The 13,411-nt window shown below is 41.5% G+C and overlaps 1 protein-coding gene across 2 annotated transcripts in view; it reads left to right on the forward strand.

The window, feature by feature from the left end:
• Positions 1 to 604: 604 nt before the first annotated feature.
• The window catches only part of DNAJC15 (DnaJ heat shock protein family (Hsp40) member C15), an 82,448-nt gene continuing 69,641 nt past the window's right edge, over positions 605 to 13,411 (forward strand). The window contains exon 1 of one of the 2 annotated variants that reach the window (XR_009691337.1): positions 605 to 752. Coding sequence is in view for 1 of the 2 variants with exons in the window: in XM_061133514.1 (XP_060989497.1) it covers positions 648 to 752 (105 nt within the window). In the remaining variant the exon portion in view is untranslated. The remainder of the gene's footprint in view (positions 753 to 13,411) is intronic. The other variant, XM_061133514.1, reaches the window with a different exon arrangement.

Genomic DNA, 13,411 nt, shown 5'->3' on the forward strand with positions numbered 1-13,411 from the left:
AGGTGACCAAAGTATTGGAGTTTCAGCTTCAGCATCAGCCCTTCCTATGAACACTCAGGACTGATTTCCTTTAGGATGGACAATAACAAAGTGGGTCTCTCTATATCCAAGTCAGCGCAAAACCATTTGTGGGTGGAAAATAAAACAAGTTTCTTTGTACCTTAAATATAGCCAGTCCTACGGGGGGAAGGGGTGGAATAAGCAGGTGGTCACTTCGATTGCCCTCGTGGATGGGAGAATTGTGGTTTTAAATAGAAGTATGATCAGTAGTTGGGGTGTGTGTGTGTAGGGGGGCGGTATGGTGTGGGTCTTAGGGACTTTCGGGGAACTTCAGTCACTGCACTATCTCCGGATCTCTCCTCTTGTGGCTCAACACCAGATCTAGTATCAGATTGTAAGGATGCGGGGAGGAAGCTCCTCGGACTTTGCCCCCGGAGTCCCGATGCGGGCTTTAGGTCTGCAAATGGGAAACAAACGACTTGATGGCACAAGCTGGGTGCGAACGAGATGCCCTGGCGCCGCGGCCTCCACCGACGAGGCGGGCGTGGCGTAGGTGAAACCCGCGAGCGCGTCCTGGCCTCACTAGTTTGTCCCTGCGGCCGCCCCGTAGGCAGCGCGGCGCTCCGAGGGCCCCGAGCCGCGCCGCCATGGCTGCCCGGGTCGGCTTTGCGCCCGCCGGCGAGGGCCTGCGCTACGCCGGGTCCTTGCAGCCCCCCGCCCAGCCGTCGGATGCCGACCTCGACCGCGGGCTGGTGAGTCTTTCCCGGCGCTGCCGCCCTTCTCCCGCTCCGAGCTGTCCGGGCCCGCCCGCTGGCGCCCCTCGGAGCCCCGCAGGCCCTGCCCGCTTCCCTCTGCGCCCCTTTACCCCCGAACCGCGGTCGTCCCGGGTGTTCATTCACCGTCTCTGGCCCACCCTCGTCCGTTCAGCGTTCGTGCTGCTCTGTGCCCCGCGTCCACGAGCAGGCGTGTTGGGAGACTCTCTGGTCCCTCAAGGAGCTTCCCCTTTGGGGGAGACGGACCAGCACCAGGCAAGCAGTTGCTGTCTGATAAGGAGCTGTGGGATGGATGCTCCCGTCACCTAGGAGGAGACCCCAGGCCAGTCTGTCGGGGCTAAAGGGTGAGCGGCCAGGGAAAGCTTCTTCGAGAGATTGGTGTAGCCGTCGGTGTGAAGCTAAGATCCGAGGATGGAGTAGCAGCAAACTCAGTGAGGAGGGAAGTGTGTCAGATGCCAGCAGTAGTACCTACAGAGTCGTAGCTCAGGGGACACAGGGCTCATAGCAAGGGGTCTTTTCAGGCTGCATTGTAGAGCTGGGAGAAGAAACTGGCCAGGATAAACATACTGCGAGCCACACGTGTGTCTGTTCCTTTTTATTTTGGGTGGTCCGGGTCTTAGTTGTGGCACGTTGAGGCACGCGGGATTTTTAGTTGCAGCAAGTGAACTCTTTAGTTGTGGAACGTGGGGTCTAGTCCCCTGACCAGGGATTGGAACCTGTGTCCCCTGCATTGGGAGCTCAGATTCTCAGCCACCGGACAACCTGAGAAGTTCACCACATACCTGTTCTTAGATTTTCCGTAGCCATATTAAAAGTGAAAAATTAAGTAGGTGGATTTAATTTTAACAATGTGTTTTTATTTAATCCTGTATGTCCACACTAATGTCTTGACATGAAATCAAATAAACATTATTAATGAGATGTTTTACTTTTTGGGGTGGGGGGGTACTAAGTCTTTGAAATCCAGTGAAATTTACACTAACAGAACCTTTCAGTTTAGACACATTTCATGTACTCAGTTGCCACATGTAGTTAGTGGCTACCTTATTGATCTGTGCTCTTCTCGTATGGTGGGGACCAGGACATGGAAGCTTCTGGTAAGCCACACATAAACAGGTAGACAATGCTGAGGACATTGGTACCATTTTGATGAGCTTTAGGGGAGAGACAGGTTTGGGCTACTATAAAGTTCTCTCAGGCTGTGTGTGAGAAGAATGGATTAATTGGAGAAAAATCTGGAAACTTGGCTCTTTTATCTCTTATTCACATCACATTCCATCCTAATCCCGCCCACAGTAATGTGTCTTGCCCTTAGATAGGTAGCACTTACTGTCCTTACTGTTGGTTGATTAATCACAGTCTTGTAACATATTTTATGTTGCCCTGTCATTTTCCAGAGTTTCTTTGTTTCTTAAGAGCAGAGACTGGGTATTTTCTTCTCTGGTGGTGGTTTAGTTGATGAGTCATGTCCGACTCTTGCGATCCCATGGACTGTAGCCTGCCAGGCTCCTCTGTCCATGGGATTCTCCAGGCGAGAATAGTGGAGTGAGTTGCCATTTCCTTCTCCAGAGGATCTTCCCGACCCAGGAATTGAACCCTGGTCTCCTGCACTGCAGGTAGATTCTTTACTAACTGAGGGATTCTTTACCAACTGAGGGAAGCCCTTTTCTTCTAGTAAACACTCAATTTGTGCAGCTTCCCAGGTGGCACTAGTGGTAAAGAACCTGTTTGCCAATGCAGGGGATGCTAGAGACCAGTTAGATCCTTAGGTTGGGAAGACCCCCTGCAGGAGGGCATGGCAACCCACTCCAGTATTGTTGCCCGGAGAATCCCATGGACAGAGGAGCCTGGCAGGCTACAGTCCATAGGGTCGCAAAGAGTGAAGCAGCTTAGCACGCAGGAAGGAACATGCAACTAATTCTTACCTGATTAACTGATACATTTCTGGAAGAGAGTCAGATGGGCTGGAAAGGTTTTAGAAAGCAATATGCTTTCATTCAACAGACATTTCTTGAGCACTGCTGGGTACCAACCAGGTATCATCCTTGGAATGAGTAAATGAACAAAACAGACAAAGGTTTGAAGTAGCAAACTCCTGAATTCTTGCTGTGTCTGATTCATCCCACACCCAACCCTGTGAGCAAGGTCCTTTTCAGTTGTCACTTAAAGGAGGAGACAGAGACTCTGAAAGTGGTAACTCATCCGGGATACTTCACCTAATATGTGGCAGGCCTAGGGTTCTGAGTCCTCATGCTCTCTGTTATTTATTTGGTTGTGCTGGGTTTTAGTTTCGATGAACAAACTCTTAGTTGTGGCATGAGGGACCTAGTTCCCTGACCGGGCATTGAACCAGGGCCCCCTACATTGGGAGCATAAACTCTTAGTCACTGGACCATCAGGGAAGTCCCCTAACACTCTTTCTCCTGTGACTTGCTGACTCCTTAGAAATAAGGCTTGCTTTCTTTCTTTTTTTTTCATTATTCAACTTTAAAAAGAAAATTGTAGTTGATTTACAGTGTTGTGCTGGTTTCAGGTATATAGCAAAGTGATTCAGATATATATATATATATATATATATATACACACACACACACACACATACAGATATATATATGTATTTAGATTCTTTCCCCTTATAGGTTATTACAAAATATTGATTATAGTTCCCAGAAATAAGCCTTTCAGAATGGAGTGTTCTGTCTGTGATGTAAAGCAGATAAGATATTAGGTTGGGTAGAGCTAATCTCTTTATGGAAAGTTGTAAAAATCTCAGTCCTGGACTGATTTGCAAGGCAGTTGGAACCCTGTGGTATTTTGAAGATAGAAATAATATTGGTGATTTTTTTTTTTTTTACATCTCTAGATACTTTTCTTTGGAAAAGGCAGTGTAGAGAATCTAGGCTGTCAGTGAGGAGACATCTTTAGTAGTCCAGGCACGTGAAGGCTAATGTGTAGGCCAGTGATTCTAAACCTTTCCAGCCCAGTGTCCCCTTTTTATAACAAATATGAAAGTCTCCTGTAATATCCTAAAGATTTATAGTCAATAAAAAATACCCATAAACATAATTTTTAAAAAGCAGTCTACTGCTGTAGTTGATGCATAAAGGTGCAATAAGTATTTTATTAGAAAATGACATGTCTGCTATTTAAATATGTAAGTGCTCAAGTATGATTACATTAGAAGACACAGTGAAATACTGATCAGTTGCTGGCATATTGCACCAGTCCAAAGAAATCATTGTGATTGTGATGGCAAAAATCTGATTTCAGACACATTACATTGGCAGTTCAAATACCATAAGTGCTATTGTCACTGACAAACTATAATTTCTCCCAAGTTGTGAACAATTTTTGGTTAAAAAGTGGAATCTTTCCTCAATTTACATGATAGCTGCACTTCTGGAAAATTCAGTCTTCACTAACACAAACATTATATGTAGTAAAGTCCTAGACTAAGATGGTCATACGCAGGCTTTTCACCTACTCAGTGTCCAGTGGAGTCTTTTGAAACCTTAAGGGATCCAGACAGTTTGTTGTCCAGTGATGTCTCATACATTTTAGGGCTGCTAGGTTCAATAGTCCCCATCCATCAAATACCCTCCCTCCTCTCCCACTTTGGTGACAACCAAACATGTCCTCACAAATTTTCAGAAGGCCCCTAAGGGTCTTTTCTCTTCTGTAGGGAATCATTGGTGCAGGCAGTGACCAGTGATGAGGTAGTAGATAAGAAAGTTGATAGTAGTAACCTTGGGGGAACTCAGAGGTGCTGAGAGTGATGGGCAGTTGACAACAGGTGGTGTGACAAAGAACAGATAATCTCTGTATAGGATGTATTCACTAATCTTACTGAAAATAGTAGAAAATAAAATGTTTGTCTAGGAATTGAAGACATTTTTCATATTTTTTAAAAGGATGCAACTTATTTTTTAAAGTTTTTGAAATGTGTATGTGTAGTCATATATAGTATATAGTTCTGTTTCAGATAAGCTTGCCTATAGGGATTAGGAATTCATGTTCACTAGCCTGTTTGAGAGATTGAAAGGATTAAAATATAGGCAGAAATACCTGTGTAGTACTTTGAATAAAATATTATCTTACAATTAAATATTTCATAATCAGAGGTCACAGTCAACTTTGTTTTAGCAGAGCTGCTTCTCATGGGCAAGTAGAAAAGAAACTAGAGTTTAGAGAAGAATATTAACAATTTTTGAAGCAGTTTGAACCATGCTCAGTTTGTATGACGTGGCAGGCTTTTAATTTTTAGTACTTTCCCAAAGAGCATACCTCTTAGTGTTATTGGGTTGGTGTAGCTAGCCTCCCACGTGGCTCAATGGTAAAGAATCCGCCTTCTAGTGCCAGAGCCACTAGGAGACGTGGGTTCGATCCCTCAGTCCCCTGGGTCCCCTGGATCAGGAAGATCCCCTGGAGGAGGAAATGGCAACCCACCCCAGTATTCTTACCTGGAGAATTACATGGATAGAGGAGCCTGGCAGGCTATAGTCCATGGGGTCACAAAGAGTCAGATAAGATTGAAAACACACAATACCCTCCCCCCCCCAACTCCCACACCCACCCACCCACCCACCCTGTTAAGAAAATTAGCCACATATGTTTCTGTGCAGGTAAAATTGATACATAAAAATCAAAATGTATCAAACATGAAAATTATCACATGCTTATTCATTACCAAAAAAAGACGACTTTTCTTTTCTTTTACAATTGCAATTTGAATTTAAAATATTAACCATGAAGCTTCACTTTGAAGAAATCACATGGATTATCTATTATATGCCCATATTTTCAGCCTTGCCCTATTTCCTCCCTGTCCCTTTTACTGTAGAATAGTGTTCCTATCACTGTATCATAAGAGGAGGCTAAAATGTAAGCTCCATGGACAAGGACTTTGCTGTATGTCCAGCGTTTGTAATGGTATCTGATACATGATAAGCACTTCAAAAATAAACTGTTGAATGAATAATTGTTATTGTGGAATGGGAAGGAGTGGGAAGAATGGAGTTATTAAGAATTTTCAGTTGTCTACCAATGAGTCCTACAAATAAAAATACAAGATTCAACTTATCTTAAGTGTAGTTCATTATATCCCCTCCCCATACATGGCAATTCTTGTCTGTCACCTACCTTGAATAGTACCATCATCACTCTTTCTCCTTTACCTCCATCAAGACACTTATATCGTCAGTCCATCAAGGTACTTATTCTGTAATTCCTTTTTCTCCCTTCTCACTATTGGTTTTTATCATCTCTACCCTGGCCTGTTGCAATAGCCTTTAAAAACAGGTCTTTTTGCTCTGATCCTTTACCCTTTTAAACGTCACACTGCTATCCATTGTTTTTCTATACTACAGACCTAATTGTAGGACTATAAATTTTTGAAATTATTTTACCAAGGTCATTTTTATTAATTTACCAAGGTCCAAACTTTCCATGGGCTTGCCTGGTGGCTCAGTGATAAGAAGGAGCCTGCCTACCAATGCAGGAGATGTGGGTTCGATCCCTGGAGAAGGAAATGACAGCCCACTCCAGTATTCTTGCCTGGAAAATCCCCTCTGTCCTTTGGACAGAGGAGCCTGGTGGGCTACAGTCCATGGGGTTGCAAAGAGTCGGACATGACATAGCGACTAAACAACAGCAGACTCTCCATGGTAACTGTTTAAATTGTATAAATATACCATTTTGATCTACAGGAGTCTTCATGAACTAACCTCTAAATAAACTGATTTACCCAGCCCCATTTTCCATTCTCTGTTCTGTACCCTGAGCTGTGACTTTACTTACTGTAGTTTTCTCCTCATCTGAAATTCTTTGCCTGACAAACTCCTTTTAATTTTTTAAGACTCAGGTTATTGATGTGACACCTTGCCTGACTCGAGTCTCCTAGTAGATAAAGTTGTTTCATCCTAAGTACTTCCTTAGAAAGTCATACAGTTTTTTATTAAATTATTCTTATATCAAAATTATTTATATATGTATAAGCACGTACGTTGTGAAGTCTCAAGAGTAAGAACTTACATGCTTCTGTGATTGGCATTGCAGTTGACACATGGTAGTCACTTAGTTGTTTATTTAAAGAACAGCTTTTAACTTTTATTACTATTGAGTGGCTTTAAACAGGGATGTTTGGTTCCACATACTTTTTTAAAATTTTAGTTTATTTTTTGGCTGCACTAGATCTTGGTTGCTGCATGCAGGCTTTCTTCTCTATTGTGGCGAGCGGGTTTCTCTGATTGCAGCGAGCTGGCTTCCCATTGCTGTGGCTTCTGTTGTCGCAGAGCGTGGGCTCTGGCGCATGGGCTCAGTTGCCGCATGGCACCTGTAATTGTACCAGGCCCAGGATCATGTCCCCTGCATTGGCAGTGGCTTCCTAACCTCTGGGCCACCCAGGAAGTCCTTGGGTTCAACATATTGATGCGTGTGTTCTTTTTTGTTGGATTTCTCCTTTATGTTAGTTTCTAAGGGAGAACAAGAGTCTGTATGTCTTGCTCACTACTCTTTTCCCCAGAATTTAGTACAAGGCCTGGCATAGATGCTAAATAAGTGTGTATTTATAAATAAGTGCTAAGTGAACTTTGAGAGAGTGACTGGTCTCCCATCTCTGCTTTCTCCATCACAACTACTTTTTTAAAGCCAGATATTTTTTTACTTTTTATTTCCCTCTGGTACCTATTATCTATCTTGAACTTAAATGTTGCAGTCTCAGGATAGAAGTTTTAGCATTTTATAACACTTTCAGGCAGTTTATGTTTATCTAGGAGGTTATTTACTGCTTATGGTGTTTTGGAAGAATAAAATGCCTTAGGGACTTTGTAAACAATTTTTATGCTCCACCATCCCCCCTTGCCCACCAGAAGTAGCGGCTTTGCTGGAGTGTGCGGTTTTCCCTGTTCTCAGATCCTTTGATTCATGATAGTGGAACATTTAAAGTAACTTTTCTGGGGTGTGTGTGTGTGTTTTTGGTGGATATCTGAAACTAGGTGATGATGACAGGTACCTGACTTGTCCCACCTGTTGATTTGCTGGCATTATTTAAATAGTGCTTCTTCTCTTTGAAATGTGTCTTTTAAACTAAAATTGGATATTCTTTACAGGCAAAGACAGTTTTAAAGACCTTTATTCTGTCAGTTCTCATGTTACCAGGCACGGTTTCTGCTCTATAAATTTCTGCCTAATGATTAACAGGAATGAAACACCTAGATGAAAGAAAAGCAGAAGATTAGAGGACATAATTTTAGAGTATGATGAACTGACAGCTTTAAGGAATAAAAAGGACTATCATAAAAGAGATTCTCTATTATTTTTTTTAATTGTAAAGACAGCATGTATTAAATGTTAAGTATAGTCAGAGTACACATATACTCTGACTTCTCTTGATGTTGCTTTTCAACCTTTTGGAATTGTATTGCTTGATGCTTCTGATAAACATAGTCAGTCTCCACCTCTGTTTTTAAAGGCTGTCGATGTGCTTCAGTTTAATCATTCTTTTGTAACACCAAGTACGTGGTCGCTGTATGCTGGGTGTGTGGGGGAAGATGAGTGAGCCAGCATTGCCACCCTCAAGGATGGAGGGCAGCAAACCTCTTATGTAAAAGGCTGACTAGTAGTTTTGGTTTGAGAACCTTATGGCCTATGTCAGAGAATTTTAAGTAGAAGTTTTAGTAAGTGCCATGTTGTTAAGGACTTTCCTGGTGGCACAAACAGTAAAGAATCCACCTGCAATGCTGGAGACCTGGATTCAGTCCCTGGGTGGGGAAGATCCCCTGGAGAAGGAAATGGCAACCCACTTGAGTATTCTTGCCTGGAGAATCCCATGGACAGAGGAGCCTGGTGGGCTACAGTCCATGGAATTGCAAGGAGTCGGACACGACTGAGCGACTGTAACACTATGTTGTTGTTCAATTGCTGAGTTGTGTCTGACTCTTTGCAACCTCATGGACTGCAGCCCGCCGGGCTTCCCTGTCCTTCACTATCTCCCAGAGTTTGCTCAAACTCATGTCTATTGAGTCGATGATGCCATCCAATCATCTCATCCTCTCTCACCCCTTCTCCTCTTGCCCTCAATTTTCCCCACTGTCAGGGTCTTTTCCAGTGAGCAGGCTCTTCACATCAGGTGGCCAAGGTATTGGAGTTGATACCAAACTTGTTGATACCCAATTTTATATTCCCACTTGGCATAACTCTTTCATTCATTTCTTCTGTTTTAGAAAACTTGTGATATTCTACTATTTGGAAACAGCTTAGAGTTGTTGACTACTTCACTCTCATTTTTAAGTGTCAGTGTAACTATTTCTGGCACTGTTTATTGTCTATATCCTATCAATATGATAAAGTTTTTTTAACTGAGATTTTGTGAGGATTTGTCTCAGGTGCTTGTAGTATAAAATCAGTTTTGGCCAAAACAAACAGTGTGACCATGTGGGATCTTCTAAAGTCTTTTCTTTATTAATAATCCTTATTAATATTATTAATAAACTTTTTTCTGAGTTTGTTTCTCCTTAAACAGTGCTTCCCAATCTTTTCAACCTTTAATAAGGTACAAATTTTCATACCTGTCTCCTGCCCCCATATATTAATAATATTTTTTATTTTTGATCATTGAATATATACAATTGAGATAAAAATGCTAAGAATGTATTGAGTTCATGATATGCAAACAAATAGGGAGGAAATGAACTAACTTTTTAGTGAATTCTATTAATCAAACACTGTTATATTTTTCCACTTCTCATAATAACCAGTGAAGTTAGATAGTACTTTTTGTCATTTTACTCATAAGAAAACTAAGGATCAAAGTGGTCAATTAACTCTCTCAAGGTCATAGAGCTACCAAGTGACCAGACTAGGATATGAAACCAACTTTGACTTTAAAAGTCCTTGACTTTTTTACATTATCATATTTTTTACTGTTTTTACTTTTTGTTGTACATATTTTTTACTGTTTCATCATTTAGATATCAGAAATTGATGAAATTCAATTCCAAAAAATGATATACATCCTTGGTTTGGTGGGTAATTTTTAGAGCCTTCAGAAGCTTCAAGATGTATTTAAAAGTTCGTAAACGTCAAAGCAGAGTTAATTTTATTTCACCTCAACTCAAAAAGGAAGAAAATAATACTGTATAATGAAACTTAAGCTAAAAGCATTGCTACTTTAAGAAATTATGGCCTTAAACTAAAAGACCCTATTGTAAAGGAGTAAAAGTAGCTTTCAGAAAATGTTGATTTCCCAAGCAAAAAGAATAAGCAAATTGCAAGGTGTTGCAGGTAAACCAAAAGAAGGAGTTTAAGGAATACTGGCCAGGGAATTCAAAGTGGGCATAATAAAAGGCTAAGAGTACATGACAGGAGGGGTCTAGCAGGAGATGCAGTGATCACTTTTACAGTCAGGGTAGGTATCAAATTAAGGGATTAATTTCTCAAGGATTAAAAGGGAGATACCAAAGATCAGGTGTATTTGTTTTTATCGAAGAAGTTGTTTTTAAAGTTTATTTTAAAGTAGACAGGTCATAGGGTTTTCTGACTAGAAAAGTTAGTTATTATCAATAAACCCCTTGGCAACCACTCCAGTATTCTTGCCTAGAGAATCCCATGGATGGAGGAGCCTGGTGAGCTCTGAGCCATGGTGTCACAAAGAGCTGGACACGGCTGAAGCGACTTAGTGCACACTGACTGGTGGGCTCTTCCCAAGATTTTTCTGTTTTAATAACCTTTATTTTTTTCCCCTGATTTTAAAAGAAACAATTGTATAATATCATATAGTAATTGAAATAGCTACCACTTATTAAATGTTTACCTCATGTAAAAATATGAGGTGACGTACTATGTATGTCCTAATTCATAAAAACTCAGAGCAACCTGAGGAGGTAGGTTATTATTAACCTCATTTTACAGATGAAGAAACAGTGTTATCTCTGGAGAAGGGAACGGCAGCCCACTCCAGTATTCTTACCAGGATGATCCCATGGACAGAGCCTGGCAAGCTATAGTCCACGGAGTCTCAGAGAGTCCGACGTGACTGAGTATTGTGCATGCAACATGAAATGCTAGTATAGAGGTTAAGTAATTTGGCCAGGGTTACACTGCTGACATGTAGTTCAGTTCAGTTCAGTCGCTCGGTCGTGTCCAACTCTTTGTGACCCCATGAACCACAGCACGCCAGGCCTCCCTGTCCATCACCAACTCCCGGAGTCCACCCAAACCCATGTCCATTGAGTCAGTGATGCCATCCAACCATCTCATCCTCTGTCATCCCCTTCTCCTCCTGCCCCCAATCTTTCCCAGCATCAAGGTCTTTTCAAATGAGTCAGCTCTTCGAATCAGGTGGCCAAAGTACTGGGGTTTGAGCTTCAGCATCAGTCCTTCCAATGAACACCCAGGGCTTATCTCCTTCAGGATGGACTGGTTGGATCTACTTGCAGTCCAAGGGACTCCCAAGAGTCTTCTCCAACACCACAGTTCAAAAGCATCAGTTCTTCAGTGCTCAGCTTTCTTTATTGTCCAACTCTCACATCCATACATGACCACTGGAAAAACCATAGCCTTGACTAGATGGACCTTCATTGACAAAGTAATGTCCCTGCTTTTTAATATGCTGTCTAGGTTGGTCATAACTTTCCTTCCAAGGAGTAAGTGTCTTTTAATTTCATGGCTGCAGTCACCATCTGCAGTGATTTTGGAGCCCAGAAAAATAAAGGCAGCCACTGTTTCCACTGTTTCCCCATCTATTTGCCATGAACCATCTATTTGCCATGGACCAGATGCCATGATCTTAGTTTTCTGGATGCTAAGGTTTACGCCAACTTTTTCACTCTTCTTTTTCACTTTCATCAAGATGCTCTTTAGTTCTTCTTCACTTTCTGCCATAAGGGTGGTGTCGTCTGCATATCTGAAGTTATTGATAATTCTCCTGGCAATCTTGATTCCAGCTTGTGCTTCCTCCAGCCCAGCGTTTCTCATGATGTACTCTGCATATAAGTTAAATAAGCAGGGTGACAATATACAGCCTTGACGTATTCCTTTTCTTATTTGGAACCAGTCTGCTGTTCCATGTCTAGTTCTAACTGTTGCTTCCTGACCTGCATACAGGTTTCTCAAGAGGCTGACATGTAGAGAGCAGTTCAAACCATATTTGTCTGAATTGCAAAGTCTGTGATCCAAAGTCTTTGTTTCAGTGATAAAAGGTAGGTAATAAGAATATATAACTAGTTAAATGTTTTGGTTAATAGGATTCCATTTTATTTTTTCCTGGTATATATGCTGACCCTTCTGTCTTGTAACTTTTATTCTCTGCCATGGTCTGTAAACATTCCTCAATATATTATTTAATTGTGGGTGCAGATTTTGAACATGCCTTGGTTTATTTAACTATTCCTCTATTGTTGGGTATTCAAATTGTTTCCAGTTTTATGTATTATAAATAATGCAGTGATGCATATTCTTATGTACAAGTTTTTATGCACCTCTCTGTTTTCTTAGCCTGATGACATGAATATGTTTAAGGCTATTGACTCTTATGATGAAATTAACAGACTGTCGCAATTTGGATTTGCAGCATCAGTTTGAGAATGTTCACTGAACCTCTCCCTTGACAACCCGTAAGGCTTTGAGTTATTAGCTAAATGGATGCCTCTCTTTATTAATGACCTTTATACTGGAGTGTGACAGATTGCCACATGGCCCTTCCCTGAAGTTGAAGGAGGTACTGGTAATCCTACTTTCATACTTAACAAACTGGTTAGTTTTATTTTAAATGTAGGACTTTTGGACATACAACTTCTTGTTGGAGGATGAGGGAAGGTAACATTTTGTGGACTGTGGGAGAGGAAATTATAAGGAATGGTGATATCAAGAACCAGTGCTAGGGTCTAGTTTGAGATTAGATAATTAAGTGACACTATTTTCTCTGGGTAGTTTATAAAACTACCATAGGCTTCATAAGGCTTTTGTGAACGGGCACTAAAGTTAGATAGGGATGTTTCATTGAGTATGAGCTCACCTCATAAGGCTTTTGTGAACGGGCAAGACTTCATAAGGCTTTTGTGAACGGGCACTAAAGTTAGATAGGGATGTTTCATTGAGTATGAGCTCACACTGTAAACATAACTGAATGATTTTTACAATCTATTAAAAGAGTGTGGAAGTAGTTTTAAATTGTTGCTTGAAGACCCAGGCACTGTCTGGGATTAGGGCACCTGTTTCAGCCCCAGGGCAGAAACTGATGATCGTTGCTACGACTCAGACAGGGCATGTGACTATTCAGGACCTCAGTTTCTTCCTGCATGAAAGGAAGGAAGCAGAGTGGGTTTTGACTAGGTATTTTCTGTTATTTCTTTGAACTCTAGAAATGCCAACAAAACATTGGACATGTTAAGGAAACTGAAAATAAAACAAACTTTTCTGTATAAAAGTATCGTGTCTGTTCCCAGGGAACCACATGCACTTCTGTTTGCGCCTCTCACAAGCCAGGTAGACACAGAGCGTTTCCAGAAAGAGACAGTGAATCGATGGATTGGCAGACGGGTGTGATTGTGTGAGAGGAAGAGAGACAGGGGAGGCTCATTTGAAGGTAGGCTAAAATAGGTTAGAACTTCGTTTAGAATTTAGGAATAGTGTAGAACTCAACT

This window comes from Dama dama, chromosome 30 (genome assembly GCF_033118175.1).
Source record: "Dama dama isolate Ldn47 chromosome 30, ASM3311817v1, whole genome shotgun sequence".
Taxonomy (NCBI): domain Eukaryota; kingdom Metazoa; phylum Chordata; class Mammalia; order Artiodactyla; family Cervidae; genus Dama; species Dama dama.